The 25,836-nt window shown below is 42.6% G+C and overlaps 1 protein-coding gene across 6 annotated transcripts in view; it reads right to left on the reverse strand.

The window, feature by feature from the left end:
• The window catches only part of AKAP13 (A-kinase anchoring protein 13), a 184,149-nt gene that overhangs the window by 37,112 nt on the left and 121,201 nt on the right, over positions 1–25,836 (reverse strand). For 2 of the 6 annotated variants that reach the window (XM_017742616.1, XM_017742620.1), the window contains 7 exons: positions 23,673–23,754; positions 19,920–20,056; positions 13,077–13,420; positions 9,816–9,869; positions 6,390–6,452; positions 3,851–4,028; positions 3,165–3,273 (listed from right to left, as the gene is read on the reverse strand). In XM_017742616.1, the coding sequence (XP_017598105.1) occupies positions 3,165–3,273; positions 3,851–4,028; positions 6,390–6,452; positions 9,816–9,869; positions 13,077–13,420; positions 19,920–20,056; positions 23,673–23,754 (967 nt within the window). Of the gene's footprint in view, positions 1–3,164; positions 3,274–3,850; positions 4,029–6,389; positions 6,453–9,815; positions 9,870–13,076; positions 13,424–19,919; positions 20,057–23,672; positions 23,755–25,836 lie in introns of all 6 variants that reach the window. The other 4 variants (XM_017742617.1, XM_017742615.1, XM_017742618.1 and 1 more) reach the window with 3 other exon arrangements.

The following is a 25,836-nucleotide window of genomic DNA, read 5'->3' on the forward strand; positions in this document are numbered from 1 at the left end:
CCAGTCAGCCACTCTTCATTGAAACTGGATTCCCAAAGGCTGTATTTCCCAAACCTTCTCTTCATACAAGCACAGGTGGAAATCTCTGAGCTGTGACCTGATTGCTGGACACCCACTGCTCATATGGTACATCTGTATGTCCTGGGAAAGGTGACTGGGACAGGGCTGAGGAAACTGCCCCTGGGACAGGTCTGATCTAAGGGTCCTACTTAAGCACCTACATTAAATGTCTTCAGCACATGTATTCAGGCACTTCTAAGTCATTCCATGGATAAATCAATTCACTTGCAGGACAGGGAAAACAGGCTAAAGACTTTATCAAGTATTAAACTTCCAAGAGAAAGATGAAGCAATGATTGCTCTCTTTGAATGAAATATGTCCTTTCAGCCACATACAATGAGGGTTTTTGCATGGCTGGTATCATACATCAAAAGTGAATTCAGAATATAAAAACACTGTCCAAGGAATAGCCAATGCTATGCAAGCAATGCAAAGCAAACTCCCCTGAAAACTTCCTCCAGCCATTAGTCACAAATGCCAGTTGCCTACAGGCAATTTGACTAAAATGTGCACAGTTTTCCAACGTAAGCAGAACAACCCTAGAGGGACCCAATGAAAGGCATTTAAACTGAAGAATTCTTAGCAAGACCCACGCATTAGTTTTGTTTAGACTGCCTTTTGAAGGAGTTGTTCTAGTGTTCCAGACTTGAAGAACACAATTAGGCAACACCACTTTTTCTTCTGTAGTCTACTGTCTATTTAGACTAAAAGTCAAGATGAACAATAATACTTTACTGTAAATTGAACCACCTTCTTCAGCCCAGTTCAACTTCCATTTCAGTGGTTTTATTTATAGCAATTCCTGGCTTTATAACAGTGCTCCACACTGGAAATTTGCTATTCCAAGGCTAAAAGCATTCTTCCGAGCACTCCAGCCAACAGCTCTTGTGACCTCCCTCTATAAAATGCTGAAGGATTAACATTGTGAATGGCCACAGCAGCTCTTGGAACATCTGACACATCAGATGGAGTGTGGGCTAGGAACTCAGTCTTGGAATTGCTCCTGCCTCAGCACACATAACAATAAACAGTAAAAATAAAAGAAATCCCTTCATATGTTTATTAATCTGGATTTAGTTTTTAAAGTTCTCATGCACAGCATGTTGCTTGTTGCTTTCTTCCCATTCAGACACATTTGCAGGGATCAGAGGGTCACTTTTTCTTTTAAACACCTACCACAAGATTATGCAAGTGGAATAAAGAACTGAATTTGTCCTAGAATTCACTTCTATGTCATTCTTGCATAACTCTTAAGTGTCCTGCTGGAAAAACATGAACATGAAACCCAGGTGACACAAGGGAGTTTATACAACAAGACCTCCTTGTAAGAGGCACTAAACTCCTTCCCATGTCCTATGCTCACAATTCAAACAATACTGTTCCTCTTTCCAAGGGGAAGAATGAAGTAGAGTAATAGAATGGTTTGGGTTGGAAGGGACCTTAAAACTCATCCAGTTCCAACCCCCTGCCATGGGCAGGGACATCTTCCACCAGACCAGGTTACCCTGAGCCTCATCCAACCTGGCCTTGAACACTTCCAGGGATGCGGCAGCCACAACTTTTCTGTGTGATTCACTGAAGTTTCTCTAGTTAGGAAGGTGTCAGGATCGGGAAAAAAAAATCCATGAGCTAAATTTTCCAAGTGATTACTCCTTTTCTACGCTCATATTAACCCCTCAAATGCTCTGATTTTCAAAAACCACCTTTCTATAAAAATGTGGCCCTTTTGAGAGGTCACAAATTAATGACAGAGAAAATGATACTCACAGGAATGTTAGTAATTTTTACATTCAGTGTCCCAAACTCACAGACATTTGCCTCAAAGCAAAGACTAACTCTGCTACTTTGTCCACAGCCCATCCTTCCTTCTCCAGGGACCAGGCTGGCCAGGCTGGCTCTAGAAGAAGATGGGATAATCAAGCCTCCATGGCAATTTAAGGCCAGGCCACAGGACATTTTAACAGCCTCAGCCATCCAGGCTCCCTCAGCCACCAACAGATCATTTTTGGGGAGCCAGCCAAGGATTCTGGTGTTTGGTCAGAGGTTGGTTGCAATGCCAAGAAATTGGCTGCTTTAAAAAACGACAACGAAGACCTTCAGCCCAAGGAGGGAAGAGGCAGTGCCACTGCATAGGGCAGGATCTGGTCTCTTCACAGGACAGAGCTGCCCATGCTTTGGTTACTGTTGCTGGGGGACACATTAGGCCACATTCCATTAATCGTGGAATAATCATGGTGAAGAACTTAAAAATGTCTCCTACAAAGCAGAATCCCTGTGAGCCTCCTCCAGCAAGTCTCCTCCATGAACAAAGTACCTTTCTTAAAGCACCTTGTTCAGCTTTGCAAGGGAGAATCACGTTAATAAAGAGGAAAGATCAGACACCATCACTAACTGACAAGACAAGAGCTAAAATGTCAATAGGGTTTCTGGCTGGCAATTAATGACATGAAAACATGTGTAATACATCCAGCTGCAGCGTTCTGAATGACTTTTTCAGCTGAAAGAATCAATTCAACCAAGTTGCAAAATGAAGTGCTTGTTATTGCTTCAATTAAGCTAAACTGGAAAATTCTATAGAATCATCTCTTATTATTTTCTTCAGGAATGAGATTCAATAAATTACACCCAACTGCTCCAAAATATTTAACTCAAAATGAATAGCAACAAACTCCCCCAAGGAGATCATGACATGGATTCTCAAGTTTCCATGTATCAGCTTTAAAAAAATCTAGATGCAGGAAGTAAGATCTCAAGTGGACTATACCTGACATCAAAGGAAGAAACTCTGAAAGGATGCAATTTTTTTAGCCAACAAACTCAATAAATCATAGTTTTCATACCAGTAGTCTAATTTAGAAAGAAGAAAGCGACCCACACAAAGGAAACCCAAGAGAAAGAAAACAGGCAGGATACACTGGGAAGAACAAAACTAAACTGAATGTGTTCTGCCCTTCCACCCAGAATTCCATGCAGCAGTGAAACATGTACTTCACGTAATAAAGGAAGCAAGAGTGGGCAGTAGCACATTTTGCCTTGGGAAGGTAGCAAGATATACTCAGTAATACAGATGACAGAGTGGATAAGGGAAAACTGGATTACTCACTGTCGAGCACTGGTTTGCTAATTGACATTAGAGACATGGATTTGGTCAGTGGAGATGAAACAGCAGAAGAACAGAAATTAAATCCTTGTGGCTGCGACGTTTGATGCACCTGCAGAACAGAACAGAACCACACTGAGCAAATATGTCAAGAATGACAGAACTATCCCACCTTCAGATCCCAGGTCAGTGTTCATATTTACTGCAACTCTCACTCTGAAACACTGAAACACTGCACAGGTGAAATGCAACATTTTGTTCTGTCTTTGAAGTGTAAGATAACTAATTATACAACAGAGGGACTCTGCGTGCTTGATTTTCTTGCAAGACATTACAAAACAGGTATTGTTAATTCTCTGACAGCCATGGAAATTGCTGGTGTGACTCCAGCTCCTCAGCAGAACTAGACTGTGGTTCAACATGGTAAAAAAATCCAATGCTGAGCACTGTGTTCCCCAAAAATGCCATTCCTCTAAGCAAGAGAAGACACAAGAGCTGTCTTGCCACAAAGAATGATAGAAAATTTAAAAGAGTTGGAGATTCCTCCATGTTAAAGATGGAAGATTTTTAATATTATGTGTATGTACACATAAGGTGGAAGCCTTTGTCAGACTGTCACTTGGGAAAATGACTTTCAAAATGTCGATGTAGCATTTCCCAGTCATCCAACAGTAGTTGGACAGCTTTACCTGGTGGTTGTAGTCTCTGATTTCTCCTTGCTCAAGTTCCTCAGTGAGCAGGACCAGGGACTGATTGCTGGCAAGTGGACTCCTCCTGAGGTCTTTGGAGCTCAGAGAAGAAGCCTCCAGGTTTGTAGAGGGCTTCTTGTTCTCACCAGAGTCTCCAGCAAGGCCTTCGAGGCTGTAACTGAAGAGAAAGCACAGAGGTCAGATGCTGCCCAACTCTTAGGGACTGGTGTCTTTCAGCACAGAGCACCTGCAAATGTAAAACACACAGCAGGCACTGAAGTGTGCAGGGAAATGCAGGTGCTACTCCTCAGCATGTTCTTTTTCCTTCAGAGCAAATAACAACATCTTTGTGCCTCTAATGAGACATAAAGGTTTGTTTGTTGCTTGAACAACCATTGAAACTCCTGGACAATCACCTTGCCTCATACTTTTTGAGTGGTGCACAGGAAAATCCAGAAACACCTCTTCTGAAGATTTTGGCATTTCCACATATTCTCTTTGCTAGCTTTTTATTATGCTCTCCCTTGGAATAAAGCCACCCAAATAAAACTACCTTGCATAGCACGTGCTGCCTGTCCTGGACCAATACTCCTCCCAGCAGCCACGTCAGCTTCTGTAACACTCATCTCTGCAGCCACATCCTCTGAATCTACTTTAAAATTTTCCCCTGCACAAAGTCTTGGCACTGATAATGTCATTTATTCTGCCAAAGCTGGTTTCTTTTTTACCCTTGCTGTGGTCTTGCTTTTAAATTCAATAAATGTTGTCTCCGTCACCCAATCAATTTTATTTTATCATCTACTGAGGGAGCTAGGTCTTGCCCAGCAGAGCTGGGCAGTAACTCAAAGCAAAATAAAATACTAAACTTTTGCTTGCAGTACTATTAGAAATAAAACTTTATTATTTAAAACCTATTAGAAATAAATTCTGTAGAGACAGGTGCTGACAGACAAGTGAAAAACACTAATACGCTCTCCTCTCACCTACACAAAACACACCCTCTTTCACATGCAACTATTTAATCTGATAAATCTTGCCCTAATATTCTGCTTCTGACCCTCTTGTTCCTCATGCCCAAGCACCAAGAAACCCACTGAAATGCCAGTGTGGGTTCACTGGGTGAAGCTTTACAGATTCAGCTCCCAGGACATGAGCACAGATCCATGGCCAATGTTTGATCTGACACTCACTAAGTCCAAGGCCTACCCTGGGCTCACGTCCCAGCCTGAGGCTGATCGTGACATCTACGTGGTGAACAAACCAACATGTAAACACATGAAAAAGAAAACACTCTACAGGCTGTACAGATGATTTAAACAACCAGAGGAGCTTTAAATTCAGGTAGACTTGCATAGCAGTGATTAATGTTCTGCAGTCCCTTAGAAGCATTAAGAGGCTCATAAATATGCTCTTTGAAAGCAAAAACTACAATAAACCGTGAAGAAGAAGATTTAGTAGATTTAAAAAACCTTTTTTTCATGGTAATTAATGAGAAAAAAAAGCCTGGTTGAAGCATTTATAATGTAATCTGCTTTAGGAAGATTGTGACTCATCAATGTGTATCTATAGCAGGCATTTAAAAGCTTATTCTAAAACACCTGTAGGTAGAAATCAGTCCCATTTCTACTGGTTATTTAGGGCAGAAGAATATCTCTTTTTTACATTCCAAGGCAGCAAAAATGATGTCACACAGTAGAGAAAAAAAAAATCATTTACTTGTGATGAAACCAGCTAAAACCTGCCAATACTATTCTATAAAACAGTTATCAGTGATACTGATCTGTAATTCTCTGATTGGAGTATATACACCAAACATAATTCAACTGTACCAGGAAGGGCAGGTTAACTTCTCAATATCTACTCTTCAGAAAAAGAGTTTAATAGCTCTACCCACAACCAGCAAGAACTGCCAGAGAAAAGCGACAAAGCTATAAAATCTGAGGGACTGGCTTCCAAACTATTGGATATTGGATAAAGATGTGGCCTGCAAGCATCAATCTCAGCTCTGGGACTTTCTACAGAAGACACAGACTTTAAGTGCCTGGGAAATTTTCATCTGTGGCGAACAGATTGGTTTTTTCAGAGAAGCTTTTACACGATTAGTTTCTTAGAAAAAAAGCCTAGGTCTTCCAATTTACAAAGGGCAAGTCTGTGTGAACTTAAACCCTTTATGAGATTGATCTGGTACAGAGGGGTGCTGAATCATACTTAATCTTGGTTTGATTCTTCGGCTGTCACAATTATCATCCTGATCATTGCTGCGGAAAAATACACGGCTTAAAGTCATCACGGAACAGAGCAGCTCAACCCAACAGTGCAGCTTCTTTAATGCCAGAGGCCAGTGGAAAGCAGCCACCACCTCCACCTGCAGCCCAGTTCTGAGGATCCGCTCCCAAGAGTAATTGCTGAAAAAGCAGACCAAGCAAACAAAGACGTGCACGCTTCAGCCAGAGCAGCAGTGGAGGAGGCGACGCACGAGAAGCTGGCGACAGGGTGTTTGCAGTGCTCCTTTGCTGCTGCACATTTATTCATACCATACCTTCTACAAGTAAAGTCAGGACCCATGGCAATGTACTGTACGCCTGAGGGACACCAGCTCAAACTAGGAAGAGCAAAAGAGGCAAAGAAAGGAAAAGGGCAGTGATTATCGGATTGTTATGGAACATGGGGAACGTTAAAAGACTCTCACTTTCACATATCTTACAAAAACCCCCAACAAACTCAGAAATAATGCAGTAGCACATATCTGGTTACACAAACACATCACAGTGCCTCAAATGCCTGAGGTTACCACTGAACAAGGACAGCCCATGCTTCCCCCAAAACAACCCCATCAGCGAGTATTCAACGTACTGGAAAAAATACTCCTTGTGGGGAGAGAGGTTTTCGGGAAAAACAAGGCTAAAACATACCAAAGCCAATTTGTAAGTAATCACACACAGCCATTGTGTTAGTAATGATTAGTATTTTTCTGGTAACTCTCATCCTCAAATCAGAAAAAGAATCCCTTACAGATATTTAATAGTGTAAGTCCCCTCCACAGAAGTATTAATAACCTCAGCCTATGCTTGGGAAAAATAAGGAGAAAGATACATTCTTAAATGCTACACAGCCAGTCAGTGAAAGAGGCTGGAAGAAAAAAAAACCAGGCTAATCTTACGATTAATTTGGGATTAAACCACGAGCACTCCTGACCAGAAAACCTTTCAACTCCCATTCCCCAAGAGAGTCCCAAAGTTGCATCATGAAAGACATAAGAAATGCAAATACAGAATGCAAATATTTTGGTTGTTATTTTACACTGCTTTTATTATTTTTTCTCTGTTAGCTCATGGCCCAACTGCAGGTTTTGCAGAAACAGAGAAATCCATCTTGTTGTCAGCTATGAGATTTAGATGATCCCTAAATCCTGAAAAAGCTGCTCGGGAAGCATACATTGTCTGAAGGGAGTTTTGCATCAGCACAGGTCCTGCTCCCAGGTCCTGGTGTGCAATCTATGCAAGGAGGGGACATGGACAGAGCATGCTTTGCTCCATGACAGGAGCCTATGAAAAGGGCAGAACAAATCTAAGCATTCCTGGACCAGGAATTGTGAGTGCCAGAAGCCTCTGAGGGCACACATGAAGGTTTAAACCCACTGAATGCATCATGTCCTGCCAAGCCCTCATATTGTTTCCACACACAGTGCAACACTGGAAGCACTCTGGAAGGGTTTGACAGTTGGTGTTCAGTGGTGGAGTTCAGGTAATTGCTGCCTGTTTTATAAAGGATGTTAGTCAGGTGAGGATACACCCAAAGCTTTGCAGCCAAAAGCCCCAGGTGTGCTTCACCAGTAGCTCTCAGCACAGCACTATAAACATTCCTCATGAAAACATTCCTTCCCATAACATGCCAATATTTCCAAGCACTTCATCATCCTCACCCAACTCAACCACAATGGCAGATGTAAATATTAGTGGGGAATAGCAGGGACTAAATACTTGTGTGAAAGCAGAGGCACCAAGTCCTGGCCACAGGAAATCCATCTCCATCACACACAATCTGCACTCTCAGGCTGGGTTCAGCCTCCCAGTGGGCCAGTCAGACCTGCTCAGGGGCAACTGAGAAAGCATCCCAAGGAAGGTGTCACACATGCTTCCCCAGACCATCTGCTCGTGGCCACAAGAGCACTGAGCTTGGTGGACCCTTTAAGATATGCTTATGTCACCTTGCTTGCCAAAATCACTCCTTTTTGTGTGGTCCCTTTTCAATCGAAGGAGAGAAGATTCTCCTCGCTAAAGAAATCATGCAATGTTTACACTAGACTTTAAAAGATGCCTCTATTCCTGACAATTGCCACGTTATAGTGATGATCCCAAATGCTAAAACTGCAAGGGAGGCAAGTGGAAGAGTAGAGAGAGGGAAGAAGAGGAGCCCTACACATGCAGCAGGAAGCCTGGAAGTGGTGAGATCCCAGGGAAGGAAGGAAGGAGATCTGTTGGCAAAGGCTGTGCAAAGCACTCTTGCAGAATCACAGTCCTACTGGGGAGCCACCCACAGCCTGTTGTCAACACCATAAAATCTTAAAAAGATCAATGCAGAGCTTGCAAAACTCCTTTATAGAAGACAGTTTGGGGAGGGGGATGAGCTGTTATCTACATCAGCCTTGTGCGAGAGCTTAAACTGCTGGAATCAGATTCAGGCACCTGCTCTGCAAGTGCAGTTAGAGAGGATGATCCCAAAATGGTCTGGAGACCAGAAAAAGTGAGAACGTGTTTATGAAAGGATTATCACACATTTCAGCTATGACCAAGTATTCTAGACATTTTCTTTATTTCAGGTGTTAGACCAGTGTTTCAGGATATTTTCGCTCTAATACTAACACAGCTCCTACAGAGGAGCCTTAAGAGACCACTGATAAAAAGTTCACTTGCATGAGCTGAGAAGACAGACATTACACTGCTTCCTGCTGTGATGCAAATAAAGTGGCTTCTTCGAAGTAAAAAAGCATGTTCTTTCCTGTGCCTTTTTTTAAGTTCTTTTTTTAAGAGTGCTCTCTTGAACTCTACAGTGCTGCTAGGGTTCATTCATGCTGATGCATGGTGAGCCATGGTGATTTTTTTGGTCATAACATCATGGTAACATTCTTTTCACATGTGGGAATGTGGTAATTTGTTTACACCCACATCACCCCATCCCTGTTTCAAGTGAAGTGAAATCCTGAGCTAACCTGGCAGAGGAGGGGAGGCACTAGGCTATGGGAGTGAGACAAGGCTGAACCACTGAAGGGCAGAGGTTAAACTTCTCTCTTTTCTTCAGCCTAAAATGTCTAAGTGTGGACAGTCCACATCTGCTGTGCCAAAAATTAAGTATCCTCTTTCATATACTAATAGCCAATGCAAAGGTTACATGAGTGGAACTGCGGATCTGTGGGATGGATGAGAAACTGAAAGTTTGTTACAGAGAGGAAAAACACATGGAACTAAAGAGAAAAGCACACCTTATTTTCTATTTTTTTAGGAAGATGGTTATAAAAACTATCAACATTAAAGCCATTTAATTCAACCAGCTGCAGATCTGAAGGGTGTTCTCCAACTCTGAGATCGTGTCTGACCCATCCCCTCCCCAGCTGCCCATCCTGCAAGTCCTGCCAGGAGTCCCTGATGTGCTTCAAATCACACACATGCTCCCAGGTAAATAACTGTTTTAACACAACTCCAAATCTTACACGTGGCAAAGGCCAACAAAATCATATCTGAGATTTCTCTTCATTATTAACATAACATCCTGGAGAAAACAGCTCAGGCATGTGCTCTGTGGGGCACAAAACCTGCCCTGGGTAACACTGGAGAGGGAAAGCAGCCAGGTGGGATGCACAGCTCTAATGCCAACACTTCCAGAGGTACGACAGGTTTACTAACATGACAGTATGGAGTTAGTAGACATTCAAACACAAAACAGTTAGTCACATTAGTTGGCTTTGTACCTTCTCCTATGAATGGGAGGCTTCTTTATACCATCCCCCAGAATTCGCATTGAACTGAAAATGAATCATGGAGAATGGTCAGCAGCTTGAATGAAACAAAAAGAATAACAAATGGCAGCTAAAGGATTAATATCCCCAACACACAGACAGAGGGAATGGACATACAGGGAAAACACAAAATGAAACATGAAAGGAAGTAATGAGTCTCTGTGTTCCTCCTCTCTTTTACAAATAAATCTGGGGTTTGGTTGGTTTTATTTCATACAGAAACAAGGCTGCACAGGTATTGACCATGCTGCAACTCTGCTGCTGCCAAAGCCAGGTCAGTTTAAAGTTTAGATAAGGCCAGACTCTTTGACAGAAGCTGTTAGCAATAGTGATTAACACCAGCTCCAGTTTTGCAGTGCTTAATCCATCAGTGAAACACAAGGGTGTTTCTTTCCCCAGCCCGGACATTAAACACACACTGCAGCATTGTTGAAAGACAGGCATTTCAAATCTGCTACGAATGTCAGGAATTAACTGAAGGATGAACATCCTTTTGTGGCAGCCTTGTTGGTTTTCTTTGTATTTTTAATAGCAAAATGTACACATGAGGATTATCTGTGAAATGCATTTGAGGAAAGAGGGAAAGTGAAGGGGAACTGAGCATCTTTTCACATTTCATTTAAGATTATTACATTTTTTTCCTGATCTTTTTGGTGAACTAACTCTTACATTCATCCCTCTTACAAACAGAAAACATGTAACAGTGGAAAAGATAAAATTTTACAAAAGGCTGATTTTTTTTTTCTGTAGGCTTTTTGGTTCCTGTATCAGCACCTCTATCTAAGCTTGACTTAGCTATCTGTGTCATCAGGCTAGAGACTATTTTTGGTGTGGATGGGGGCTGGACCAGGCTCCAAGTGTTTGCTGGGGCAGGAAGCACCTCTCAGAGCTCAGCTGATGGTGTGCTCTGTCCCCTCATTCCTCTTCCTGCTTGCACAGCCCAGTTCTGATCCTTGGCCTGGTTTTGGTGGCAATTACCCTTTATTTGGTTATTTTTCTCCTCATTTAGTGAGTTCAACCTGCTCACCTACAGAGCAGAGAAGTGCCACAGTGCCCAGAGAAGGGGGGAGAGCACAAAGGGTGGCAGGTGGTGGGAGCAGCACAGATCCAGCCCATCAGCAGGACAAACCTCAGCCAAGGCTTGTGCTCTGTGTTACTCCACTTCAAAGGTTTGCAAAAGTCAAGCTGCAGTAAGGGCTTTTCCCCTTCAAATGGAAAAGCATCTACTGCATGTGAAATAAAGCAATAAGCAAACACTCTGAATTTAACTGATTTGTGTGAAAGTCACTTATTTGCACTTCACTTCCTCAGTATTTGTTGTTGCTCACTAAGCAACGAGAGCCTCAACATCACAACAGCTATGAAAAGAACAAAGAAAACAACAAAACAACACAGCAAATAATCCAAATTCCTTTCTAACAGAAGCATAAAAACAAACATGAACCTATCAGCACCACAGACCCACCCAGCTTTTCTTTTTTAATTAACCTACTGTGACAGCTATCCGTATGTAGCTGCAGCCGTATATACGAGAACATAGGAGAACAATTACCTTAAAGTTTACAACAATTACTTTTAAGTTCCTTTAAATTAGATTTTCTTACACTTACAATGAATGTATTTTCCCATCCAGAAACAGCCTCCAAAGTGTGATGCAGGAGAATTTAACCCCATTTGTTCAGTGTTAACAGTGACTGCCAGCTAGGCAGTTGATTACCCTCAGAAATCCTTATGCATCAGGTCCTACACTTAAAAATAAATCTCCCCAAATGAGTTTATGGACTCATTTTGTCATAACTTTGCAGGTATGCTGACCCTTTTGTTGCTTTTAAAAACTGATGAGCATTACTTATTTAAAAATTACGTGAGGACCAGGAACGAAGCCCAAAAAAGGTGACAGTGTTAAACAACAACAACAACAATAATAAAAATCTTTCACTGTATGTTACTTAGAGGATCCTGAATGGTTTTCAACATTGATTTTAAAACCTGAAGGGTCTACAACATTTCTTTAGTGGTACCCACAGCTGCTGTGTGTAAAGGATTCACACATTCCTGATGGGAGGCTGCTGCCTCTCCCTGGATTATCCAAAGGGGTCAGTAAGCATTTTCAGGAACCCATTGTGAGCGGCCAATTTTAATTTAATGCCATCCAACCCCACATGGAATGGCTCTGTTTCTGTTAACAGCACAATGTTTGCCATGAGGACACACCAGGCAGCCCAGAGAGTGGCACTGCCCTGCACACCTGGGCCTGCAGCTTCTGTGAGCTGCAGGGAGGATATGGCACCCTGACCCTGCTAAAGCAACTGGCCATTCCCGCTCTGAGAGCATCAACGCGGCGTAAAAACAATAAAAAAACCGGACCCTGCAAAACCAACTGGCCATTCCTACTCTGAGAGCATCAAAGCGTGTTAAAAACACTGGCCAAACCTCCACTGGGCTCAGAACACGCAAGGTTTGACCCCAAGCATCCCACAGCCCAAATGCTGAACGGTGCAGGGCATGGCAGGGAACCTCACACCAATTACTACTTCTTGGTGTGCATCTTCCTTTATTCCACCTTCTTCCCCACTGAAACAGGGGAATGAGCAACTTTTCTTCCCACAATCACTTGGCACCAGCATGGACACACTCACACGGCTCGTACACCTCTCTCTCTTGTACCTTCTGAAAGAACAGATGGGAAAACTTCCCCTTTGAATCTTCCTGAACAACACCAGGGACATCTGTGATGGAACTTACTGTCTATGAAAGACCAAGGTGGAAGCAGTTCTGTGAAACAGGCAGGACCCATCTCACCATTATGAAGAGCTTCCACAAATTTTTTTAAATCCCGGTGCCTGCGTTATCTCTTCATACAATCAGAGCAATAATGGTCATGTTTATTTTGTGGTCAGTGAGATTTAACACTCCAGTAATTCCTTTGTACAGAAGGGGGTGGTGACAGTTCTAATGGAAGACCTGTCTCAAGGTAATTCCATTTACTCTGGAAAGCTCAAGCATACTGTAGCTATTAAGTACTTTAATCCTGAAAGTTAATTTAAGAAAAACCAAACAAACACACATTAGGAGATTGTTTTAACCCCTTCAAGTGAAAAAGAAATAATCAAAAGCAACGTCCTCACTCTTCAATTCTATCATGCCAGGTTTAAAGCTCAGATAAATATGCATGAGTGGGTGCAGAGTAAATCACAGCAGCTCTTCACTCACCTCCTCTGATTGATTTCTGCCTCGTTGGTGGCATTCTTCCCTGGCCCCCAGCTGTGCCGACGGAAAGGGGACAGCGGCCGCATGGAGTTGCGTAAGACGGAGGAAGGAGTGGGCACGTCCGTGATGCTGTCCAGCTCCTCTTCCTTCTCTCCTCCCTCTGAGGACACCATGTTGGTGCAGCTGCCATCCAGGCTGTGCCTGTCCTTGGGCTGGGCAAAGCTCCCCGTGGGTGGGAAGGGAAGGGACGTGTCACTGCCCAGGGATGAGTTCCTCTCCAGGGACATGGTGTCATCAGCAGAGGAGCTGGAGCTGGTGACATCGCATGCAGACTGCTCCTCTTCGGGCTGCTGTGGGTAAGGAAAATTATAAATAAGTTAAAGTAGAATCATAGAGTGGTTTGGGTTGGAAGGGACCTCTAAAGATCAGCTAGTCCAACACCCTTGCAATGGGCAGGGACATTCTTCACTAGATCAGGTTGCTCCAAGTCCCATCCAACCTGGACCTGAACACTTCCATTGAAGTGAATACATTTAACATTTTAAATAAATGCAAATATTTTGCATTTCACATGAGCTGAGAGATTTCTTAGTCGATGGCATAAGGCAAATTAACCATCATAGAACTGAGACTTTTTGCTCTGTGCAAGGTAATTTCTTCCACCCCACAAGTCCCTGGCTGCCATTACCTGGGCTCACAGTTCAGGTTCTCTGCCTGCCTTCCTCTCCCCAGTTCTATATTTCATCCTGCACAGCAAACCCCGTTCCTCTCACCATTTCTGGCTAAACCTGTTATCAATCAAGGTGCCATAAAACTGCCAAAGGTTTACTGAGAGCAAGTAATGGGGAAGAGGGTTATCACAACTCCTGATGATAAACTCCAGCCTCTCCTGTGGGACTGGGATGGGCTTGTAGAGCTCAAGGGCAATGCACTGTTCCACTGCATCATGCAACACAAAAGGGAGAATTACTCAGTAGCACAAAACAGACAGAAAAAAATAAAAGCTTAATTCCCCATCCCCCACTACTTTCCATTAAGCAGAAAGTTAATACCAGGGTTTGCAGCATCTTTCAAATCCAACTGTCATCGAAAAATATTGTTCTACAGGATCAGCTGCTCTGTATTACAGATTTTGAGTCATACTGTAATTTTTGGGTTTAGTTTGTTCCAAAAGCAGTATGTAGAAGCCAAGCTGGTTCTCTCTGGCCAAAGGCCACATGCTGACCATACAACCCCAGAAGTGCCCATGCATATTCCATGTTCCCTGTGGCCACCATAAAAAACACAAGCATCTCTCTGACATCACCTCCAGTCTGAAACGGTGTTTGCCCCGAGGGACTGACATGGGAAGTTTCAATTTATCCTCCTGCAGAGCCCTGTGCTGTATCATTTAAATTAATACCAGGCAGAGTGCTCTGTCAGGCCATACACAACAGACCATTCAGCAAAGCCCCAGAGGTTAATTGTCCTCACACAGTGGGCTCAGGGGGCTGGGCAGGAATTGAGTGCTCGAGGGACTGCAGGCTGTCAGCAAGCATTTGGCAGAAGACAACTGGCTACAAAATCCTGTTCTTGGAATGGAAAGATGGGCATCAGACCCCATGGAGGGAAGGATGAGTGGGAGCAGTGTTAAACAGTCCAGAGAATTCTGGTTTTCTGTGCTTTATTTGATGGGCACACACTATAAGCAATAAGCTTTTTCTTTAACTGAAAAAAAGGAACTGAGATATTAAAAAATCTTCTAATCAAATATTTCCCGATCCAGAGAAAAGCCCTGTTTCAAGCTTAGCTATTTTTTATTCTTAGTTCAGTTCAACAGGTACACAATAATGTTCCTAAGATGATTTAACTAAATGCTGTCACACCACTTCCCTTCTCACATCCATCAAAGGGAAAAAAAAGACAGCATCCACAGCACAACACCAAAGTACAAGAACCTTTTAAACACAAAGTAGTAAAAAACACACTAAAAATACATCCCTCCAAAAACATTCACGTCACATTAAGGTATTTCAAATATTAATGGTGAATTTTGGAAAATGTGTTCTGTAAACTAGTCAACTATTGGATTTGATACATTTGAATAGGAAGTTGAGGTTTAAAGAAAAGAGAACTGAAATGGAAGCCCTGTAAAGTTTTTTGATGATCAGCATTATTCAAGATAATCTGATATTTGTGTGAGTCATGATGAGAGCTTACTGAATTGCTTAAACACAGACAAATCAAGTAGTCATTATGTGGATAATACTCCTACAGTGGAGGAAACAGGACAGGAAAATTCTGTCAGACATTAAATCAGGCTAGATGGGGCTTTGGAGCAACCTGGTCTAGTGGGAAGGTGTCCCTGCCCATGGCAGGGGTTTGGAACGAGATGAGCTTTAAGACCCCTTCCAACCCAAACCATTCTGTGATTCTGTGATTGGGGCAGCAGAGCAGGAGAGGAGAGGAGAGGACTGACTTCCCCCCCTTCAGCTGTGCCAAGTATGGGACAGTTTGGAAACTTTCAGTCTGGATGCAAATCCAGAAACAATAGTTCAGAACACCAAATTATATAGGGAGGAATTAGAGTAAGAAGAGGAATTTTTATTTCCCAGATGAGAATACTGCTGCAGTTCGAAAGGCAGAACAAAACCCACTTCCCTAACAAGGGAGATTTATGGCTTTTATCGCAAAATGCAGTTCAAGGAGACGTTTGAAAAAAGGGAAATACATTTGGTCTGCTTTAACTTTTACCTTGAGCATTCGACTGACAACAGAACACAATAAACAATTCCCTTGAACTTGTGGCCCATGCTTATTCTTCTAAAAATATTCTGCCGTCATTGCAATGATTTTTCTTTTTTTTTTTGAACTAAAAGAAAACCTTTAATATGGAAGAGGACTCTGTCTGAAAAATGCCAAGTGTGGCTGACAAATCAAAAACACTGATACTGTAGCCACCACTGCCAAAACTTAACTACCTGGCCAAGTAAATATGCATTGCTCTTTAATCCTATTTAAGTAAGGAAACACCACGTTTGCAGAACAGAATGTGTTCTTTTCTTACAGGAAAAAAGAAATATTAAAGAAAACTAATTTTCTTCAAGTTGGGCTTGCTGGATTGCATCTCAGTGAATACAGGCTTTAACTGTGACCATAAACCTCATGGCCAAAAAGAGCCTTTACAGACATTTGGTAATGAGCATTTTCTTTGCCCTCAGTATTTGCTGAGAAGCTTGTAAGAAAAAATAAGAGAAAGTGTAAAAGTGAGTATTCTGAGAAAGGACACATGCAATTCTTCATGAATAGGGATAACAGAAATCACTGGGATGGTGGGGGTATAAGACAACTTATTCAACTAAATCCCTCCACTGTAGGAGGTCTTGATAAGGGGAATTAAAATGTTCTTTCAATCATTTCTATGATGACAACATGCAAAGTGCTGAGACACAAACTTTCTCTGTCCCTTGACCTTCGAAGACATTAAAGGTGTTAAGAGTATTTTTGAAAAGAAGATGAAAAAAATTAAACCTTGAAACCCTGAAGTTTATTTGGAATACCATTCCACTAAAGGAGTCAACACCTTTAGTTGGCTTGATATATAATCCAGCAGAGTAATTTTTTGTTTGGATTTGCCTATGGCTCCAGGTTCCCTAAAATTAACCTCAATAGTGGCCTTCTATTAATTATTTATCATAAATTTTATAATTAGGAGTGGAGGTGAAAGCCTTTCCCTTAAAATTTTTATTCCTTTGGGTTTGTTTTTTTTGCACAGCTGTCGGGGTTTTTTTGTTTGATTTTTTTTTTTTAAGACATACAACAACTCTGCAAAAATAAATGCGAAACATTTATGTATTTTTGTATTTTCTTTGAGCAGACCAAAACAAAGGCAGAAATTAAACAAAACTCAAGACACTGCATTGCAACCCCTTCCTTTGGCAATGATCTCTGGGTTCCTGACTCCCTCCATCTGAATCATTTCCCAAGAGGCACATTAAAAAGCTTCCCAGCAAGGCTGGACTTCAGTGGCTGGTTAGAAGTTAAGATGAGCAAAGCGTATGGGCTCCACCCCAGGATGTTGCCAGATGATTGTGAGAAATGACCTTATGCAGCATTAATCATTCAAGGAGGAGGATGCTGCAAAGCCTGCCCAGATGGCTGTCTGGGACAGAGAGGGAAAAGCAGGATGATGAGGACATGGGAATGAAGTGCTGATGCACAAAAAAAAAAAAAAACAAAAAAAACCAAACCAACAAAAAAAAAGCCAAAAAAACTCAAAACATTTTGTTTGCATTTCCAAGCCATAGACTTGGAAGCAACTTCTGCATCTCAGTGACAGCCTTTTCTAAAGTCTGGAAAAAAGGGCAGGTTTTAGTGCTAAAGCTCCCTGAACCCAGCAGCTCATGTTCCACAGCTCAGCACACGTCCTTCAGAGAGAGAGAAATGAGACAAGCACAGGAGATGGGAAGGAGATGGGAGAGGAGCACGCACCAAACACCAGGGACAGAGTAAGGCACCTGCAGATTTTGTGACCCCACAGACCCCAGTTCTTCGTGGTCCTGGGACAGAACTAGGGCTTTCAATCTATGAATTTCAAGTGATGTCTAAGGAAGCAGCCCAAGGACCCTGGACAGACAGCGACTTGTTCTTCTACATTGATTTTAAAGTATTAAGCAGTTAACAAAGAAGGAGTTATTTCTACAATTAAAAAAACCCCACAAAAGCAACTTCAGTAGACCAACGTTCAACTCTTGCTCCACAGAAAGGGGAAACAAGAAAGGAACTAATAATAACAATAATCACCGTGACATTGAAAGGTTTGAGATCCTCTTTTTGTTCATAAACGTATTCTGTCTCTTCCCGATTTGATATGGAAACTGTACTACTTCATAGGTTTATAAATAATCAACTATAGCCAAGACAGGCATTTTAAAATATTTTTCAGAAAAAAGATTACAGCCTAGACTTATTCTGGTGGTCATTAAAAATATCTATAATTTGCACTTCTACCACCCTGACTCAATACCCTAAAATCAAAAAAGATTTAATTTAGGAACAAGCTCACAACACTAAACTAGTGTTTCTGGTCCTTTAGAAATAACTTTAACTGCAGAAAAAATACTCAGATAAATCCTGAGAGAGGAGACATGGAATCAAATTGGTCAGGAAAACAAAGACCAATAAAGCAACTGAGGCTGAGATTAGCTTTGAATAACTTCTTAAACTCAACTCAGGAACCTTTTGAAGCCATTTGTAGACAAGGTCTGCAACCCACTCCATAATGAGAACAATGCAAAGGCTACTAAATCAAGAAATTCCCTTTCTACAAAGAAAAAAATTCCTGCCTCTGCCCTCTCTCCACAGGCAACTGAAGATCTGCTTTCCCCATCACCTCCTCCCTTCCCTATGGCATCCCTGCTACACTGCACTACCTATTCATCTTTCTTTCTCATATTTGAAGAAGGAAACTTTCCAGATAAGAAACGGTAAAAGCTAAAATTCTGTATAATTTAAAATTTGCTGCGTTCCCACTGCACTGTTCTTCCACATCTTCCCATACAAGCATTAAATCAAACAGCAGCTGGCTGTCGCAATCCGTGTCACTCTACACAAGGAAACTGAAGACAGTCTGCTCTGCCAAACAGCCTTGTACTCTGACAACCCAGGATCCCAGATCCTTTTGACAGCACGATGGGAAAGGGTGAGGCTGGTGAGCTCTGTGCCCTACCACATGCATTAAGGATGACTTTACTGTTCATTTATAGCACATGAGATCACTTAGCCTGGGCTTTGGTGTTTCCCATCCTGCTGGAAAATATTCCCCCCCATCTGATTTGATTTCAGCAAACAGAATTCTGCGTCATTTGATACATTTCTCAGAAAGCCAGTGTGAAAGCTACTCCAAGAGTTAAGGTTTTCAGAGTAGAAGCTGTGCCTGCTCAAATCTGTGAGCTGCAGCTGAACCAAATGTGATTTCATGGATACCAAAGTGATGGCTGCTCTAAAGAAGGGTCACATCCCTTTTGATTCTACATCACTACATTCTTTATGGATGCTTTTTCACCATCTGCTTATGCCAAGAAGAATACAAATTACCAGCAAGACGATTCTTCAAGAGCAAAAACCTAATGACCCCCTGGAATAAATTCAGGCTGCTCTGACGTAGATGCAAAAGACTGATGCCAAAGGGAGGCCAACTCTGTCTCTCAGGTCTCTCCCACTCCTCCTCCTCCTCAGCAACACAAAGGGCACAGGGATGACTAAGGTTAGCAATGACTTCTGTTGTTGATTTTAAGCAAATTTGAAAACACTTTCATTCTACTTGCACACAAACAGGCATTAGAGCTATGTCGCCTAGGCAACAAAACTATTCCCTGGAATTGGCCTGAAGTATTCAGAGTGAGTGCTTCCTTCCTATGACACTGAATTTACAGAAAAACACTGGTTCCTCTGAGAATTACAGTACATAAATCTGAAGGTGTCGGCGCAGAGGTCACAGTTTGCTGGAGAAAAGCCCTTTGTTACACGAGTTAAAGATGGATTTTGTATCGTCTGCGCAATCCCTAATGACCTTGCAAGAAAATCCACCTTTTCAACTGTTCCTCTGGTGCCTGATTTACTTTTGGACAGACAAAATTACTTTCATGTTTTTACCATAGGGGACTGCACAGCTTTTGGAATTCTGCTGCAAGTAAATACATCCCTCATGTTGCTGCATCCAAGGAGGAGACCGGATCCTTCCCATCTATTCCGTTCCAAGAAAATCGCTTCCATGTTTCCAACTCATCAGTGAGACCAAGATGATCTACGTCTGCATATGGGTTTATCAGGGGCTTTTTTAACCATATCCCAACCAGGCTTTCTTACCTTCCCAAAGACAAGGTCCTCCATCCCATCACCAGACAAAGGGAAGAGGTCGGACTCACTCCCAGACTCTCTTTTAAGACCACCCTGTGATGAGGCACAGATGCCACTCAGCCCATCATCCAAGAAGTTCTCACACTCTGCAGGAGCAAAGCACAAAGAGTCACAACCTGAGGCTTTCTGTAGCATCCACACATCCAACTCGCATTCTCTCAGTGAATTCCAGGATTTAAAACACACGGCTTTAGAAATAAAGCTTTATAAATCTGTTCACCTCCAAAAACTGCCTGCGAATTCTCAAGTAATTTATTCCAGAGTTTAAAACTCCTTTTAAAGTGCATCACTGAAGTACATGGTGCAAACTGAAATTCTGCATGAAACAGCTGTAAACACGTGTAGTTTGAGGTGCTGATAAATATATTACATATGAGGTATCACATACACTGCATAATGGGATGCTTCCTATCTATTGCAACAACTGCAACATTAGATTAATATTCAATAAATGTAAAAATGTAACTTGTCAATATTAGCTTTCTTCCTCAAAGAATCGATTCCCTCTAAATGCCAAGGTGCTTTTAGTGCGTATTTGGACAATTATTTAATTTCTTCTTCTACACTTCTTACTGAAAAAGCAGTCGTGTGAATTCTACGACAAGCTTTTCTTAAGATTCAAAAATAAGGTGATTTTTAAAAAACATTCAGCTTTCATAACTCCTGACATTGAAACATAAGCACGTTGCATCTCTTTTCTTCTCAAATGCTTCCAGCTGTTTGTACTGGGTTAATCAAAAGCACAAAACTAGACTGCAGCCCCTGCAAAAGCCCTCTCTTTCCAAAACCTTTAACAGACAAGTATTTGCCTGAGAAATGCCTGCATGTATTTTATTTGTTCATCCTTCAGTCAAAAGTGTTAATGATAATTTTGGCAATAATTGAACACTCGTTTTTCCCAGTTTGAAATGTTTTCTAATTATTAGTATTTAAAAAAAAAAAAAAAAGAAAGGTGCTATTTTCCATCCTGTTCTAACTAAACAGATCCAAAATGTGCTCAGCTGTCTGGAGAGGAGCCAAGGCAATAAAATACTGGTTCACTCTTAAATTACACCTCACTAACTCCAGCCTTGGTGACATCAAGCTTAAAAATCACTGCAAGGACAACAGGTTTGGGTAGCTTAAGGTCACCTCTTTGCCCTCCCCATCCTTAATCTGTGCCTGACAGCAGCTATGGAACACCGCAGTCACATCCCAACTGATGGGAGTGACTCCACTTCTGGAGAAAATAACATTACTTTGAAAGTGGTGGGGTTGTCCCCATTTAGGGCAGGGGGAGTTGAAGCCAGTCAGAAACCCCATTACCCCATAGAGGAATTTCCACGCTGTGCAGAATTGGAAAAGCACTTATTGGATGCTGCAGCTGCTCCTGTTCCCCTTTCGGTAAACCTGGAAAATCTGAACTGCTTTTCCATCACCAAGGGGGAGACGGGAGGGGAGAGAAGAAGGGGGGGAATAAAGGGAAAGAAGAGACGGAGAGGCTGTGAGGATGTGGGCCAGGTGCCGTTCATCCAGCTGGCAGCCAGCACAGCATGTCCACAGCCCAGACTGAAAAACAAAGGGGCTCCAGCCACGTTCCACTGGAAAATCAGTGGGGACAGCCCAGATGTGCTGAGGGATGGATACCTCACCCTGAGGATAAAGCACGAGAGGCAGCGAAGCCTCCTCGGCAGGAGCCTCCCAGGGGCAGAGGAGATGAAGTGGCGGGGAAGAAGGATAAGGAGCAGGGTGATGGGGAACCCCCCAGACACCTCAGCTCATTTGTCCTGAGAAACTCATTCCCAAACCTTCTCTTCCCTACTCTCTTCCTTTATCTTTGGCGGGAGGCATGCATATTTTCCCCATTTTCTCCCTCCCCTTTTCTCAGTTTGCCGGGTTTGTTTTGAACTGCGCAGACATCGCACAAAGCCAGGCTCTGTCTCTCACACCCCGGCAACAGCTCTGTGCACAATGTAAAGGCAAAAAAAAATACAGAGAAAAAAGCCCTAGGAAGAACATTTCCAAGCAATCTCTTCTGTACATTTTCCAGACTCTGGTGTCCTCCACGCCAGGGCTGAGGCCTCCAATTCCATGCTGATAACCACGTATCTGCTACACTCCTCTGGGCACTTAATTTCAAAAGGCTACCTTCTAAAATCTGAGGTCTCTGTCCTTACAAGCCATTTCAGCAGATGAAAAAGGCCTAATTCCTTATCAAGTAGTGTATTTTTTAAGTTAGCCACATTATAACAGCCAGTGGTTTTACTGCTGTTAGGTGCTGCCAGATTTTTCTTGCCCTCTCTACACTGCCCAGCACCACAGAGCAGCAGGAGGATGCCTGTGCAGTAACAATAGTATTTTTAGAAAGCCAGAACCTGCATAACCTGAGATCCTTCTGCTGCTTCAGTCCATCTGGAGAGCACATTTACTTAAAAACCTGTCTCTTTATGCATGTGTTAAAGACAAGTATTACTATAATTATTAATATAAATTTGTATATATAGCTACCTAATTATGTAATTGATATTATATTCCTATAGTGTAATATTGCATTAGATAATTAATAGGTGTGCAACTGAGAGTGATCCATAAGAATATGTGATTATAGATCTGGCAAGTCAAATGAGTGCACATAATTTTGCAGACAAATGGGTTGCAGTAGCTCTTGCCTGAAGCATAAAAGGCAAGGGTTTCACAGATAAAATTAGTAAGCAAGAGACATGGCAAAACCACAGGTTCTCCTGTAAAAACACACTGGAAACAGTTATTTACTGATCACAACTCTTCTAAACAGAGCAATTTTTATTATTTTTTTTAATAAAAAAGCACTTATTTAACTTTGATGTGAGCTAGAACTTCTGTTTAGGATAAACCCGTCAGGTCACTAATTCACACTATCCCTTCTTCACCTACACTCTGAAAGAGTTTAAATTTCACACTGATGCTCAGTCATTTTCTTTGTGAAGTCTCACATAAATTGAAGGAGATTTGGGTGAGACCACTGCTCATAAGGACAGCAGGGCAAGTAGCCTCCTCTCCATGAGCAGCCTAAGCAAAGTCCCTATTCAGGGCCCTGATAAATTACTCTATTTGTTTCGAACATGCATAATCCAGTAAAAGGAAATGCTTTTTTTCTTATCTTGGACACCAACCCTTCTCTGAAGCTTGCCCAGACTGGATTTTCTATCCCAGTGGAAGAGCCAGAAAGCACCAGCCAGCACACAGGGCTGGGAGCTTGGCACAGCCGGTGGGCAGGGTGTGGGAACGATGGCTCTGAACAGCCTTCCTGCTTCCTGAAGCCTGCAATCATGGCAACTTTGGGGGGGGGGGAAATCCCAAGCCACTGATTTGGGTCTAAATATGGATTTAGGAGTTCAAATTTCTGGCTTTTTTTCTTTTATCATATCCATTTAGCTAGAAGACTACCCCCCGCCCCCGCCTTTTAAGTCTATTTAGATTAAAAAAAGGGGAGGGGGAAATCAAAATACTGAAGCACTTCAAATGCAGAGTTATTTGAGACACTGACACACCACACAGCTCCCTGCTAGTCAAGTGCTGCAGCCATGTGCTAACAATGACTCACAGCACAGTCATTACACGGTTTCTTTAATTTATGTGTTTTCCCCATCCAGGCCAGGATGTCAAAAATAGGGAGAAAAGGAAGGATAGAAAAAGTGAGGAGGATGGCTGCTGGTCTGGAGCTGCCCTCAGCACAAGGCTCACCTGGAGACTCCCGCGTGCGCTTGTGCTCCAGCAGGGAGGGGTCGGGACACGGCTCCAGCGGACACCAGCTCTCACGGTTTATCTGGAAAACACATCACAGCACATCAAAGAGAGGCCACTCTCACCAGCACCCCTGCTAGTCTCTTCTCCGATGTCCCTCTGCATCAACCAGCAGATACAGAGTTATGGCTTAATTTTTTCCCAATAATAAAAATGTCAAAAGTTACATATGATTTTTTTTCTTTTGCATCACTAAACAAACCATTAATATATGGCAAAAACCTTTATTTCTCCGTGGAAAGTTTGATTTGAAGGTGGCTCCCACTCAAGGAAGGATATCAGAGGGAGGATGAGTCAGTGTTTAAGCGACTAATTGAGGACTGGATAACCTTGGCTTCAAGTCCCACCTCCACTTGTAGCGGGACTGCAGGAAAATACTCTTTTGCTTTATGCCTCAGTTCACTACCTACAGAATAGAAATTTCTTACCACCCATATTGCTGTACAGATAATTAGCTCAGAGGCAGCAAAGTGTTCTGATGATGTGGAATCGAGGGCTTGAGAAGTGCCCAGGTCATGGTGAGAACCGGAAGCACTTTGGGCTTGCATTAACTGAAATGATGATGACAGAAACGCCCATTTTAACACTAAGACACATCACATGGTTTATTTCAACATCAGCCCTTATCACCTCACCCTGTCCTTCACCCTTTCCATGACTCGAAGTCTTTCAGCAAGGATGACTGATCTGTTCTCAGACTCCTCCTCCTTCTGCCTGTGCTTTCATCTTCCTCACTCGGGTTGTGTTGTCCAACATTTTGACTCTGAAGTCTGCTGGACTATGCACAACCCTTGGCTCATCCAACATTCACTTCCCATCACTTCTGTCAGCAGCAGGCAGACGCTGGAAGCCCCTTTACTCTCTCTGCCATTTCTTTGAGCCAAATGCCTTTAGTTACTGCCAAATGCATGCAAATCTCACCTGTTCCACACCACAAAACCCAGAAGTTATTTCCCCTCCTGACATGCCTCAACATACAAGATATCACATGTTAAGTTGTAGCTAAAAGAAAGCTACTGCAGTGGATGACTTTGCCTGATTTTATATGTAAAGTATTTCTCCTATCCTCTCTCTCTGGCCTTCCTTTTATTTTCTGAAATAATTTCCTTTCCTCTCCTTCAAATAGCGAATTTTTACTATTCACTTTTTGCTTCTGACCCATGTTCAAATCTCCTCCATGATCCTACTCTATTTTTGCAGTCCTTGCTGGATTCTCATCCCCTCATTGTTCTCCTTTCTCCTATGTTAAGAAATGCACTGGGGGTTTGTCTTATTATTTATTTTTTAAAAATAAATTAAACCCAAGCCTCTCCTACCCTTGACCTGACGTGCTGCTTTGACTAATGACCCACGTCCTTGTTTCCTCTCTCACTGAGATCATGGAATGTGTTACTGCAGTCCTTGGCTGGCTCCTCCCCATTCTGGCTTCGTCCCCTGCCTGTCACCCGAGGGGCTTCTGCCAGCACCTCCACTCACCTCCCGCTCTCCACATCACAGAGGCAATGCTTCACTCCTCCAGACCTGGCAGCTACTTGCTACAGCACATTTTTCTTCCTCAGGTTTTGTCCTCTTCCATACTTGTGTGATGACAAAATGGGGTTGGGAGGGCCTCTGACAGGTCAGCTAGTCCCTGCCTGCTGTGCCAAGTTAGGCTCAATTAGCATCTGAGAGGTCCTGACCCAACGTGCCCTCAAAATCCTCCAGTGGAGAGGATGCCATGACCTTCCCCAGCCAGCAGCTCTTGCTGACAGAGACAGGGAAGGAACAGAGAAGTTCTGAGAGAGGGAAAAATGAGCAGGAGTCTCCCAGGAGAGGAGAAGGAGACACTGAGCTCTACCAGAGCCAGGTCAGTGCACATCCCACCTGGAAATCACTTCCACCTCCATGGAATTTTGTAGGCTATTTTTCTTAGGGATGATGTGCACTTTGTAGTACTTACTCCCTGACTCTGCTGATACATCTGCACTACACAGATATTCACCCAGGACCCCATCACACCCATCTGTGTACACACATCTAAGATCCCCGTGTTCCCTGCACCTCTGCTCCACACACACCTGTGTATCCATTTTCTCCCTTTTACATACAGTACCTCTGTATTAAA

Source organism: Corvus brachyrhynchos, unplaced genomic scaffold, assembly GCF_000691975.1.
Source record: "Corvus brachyrhynchos isolate BGI_N302 unplaced genomic scaffold, ASM69197v1 scaffold97, whole genome shotgun sequence".
In the NCBI taxonomy this organism is placed as follows: Eukaryota; Metazoa; Chordata; class Aves; order Passeriformes; family Corvidae; genus Corvus; species Corvus brachyrhynchos.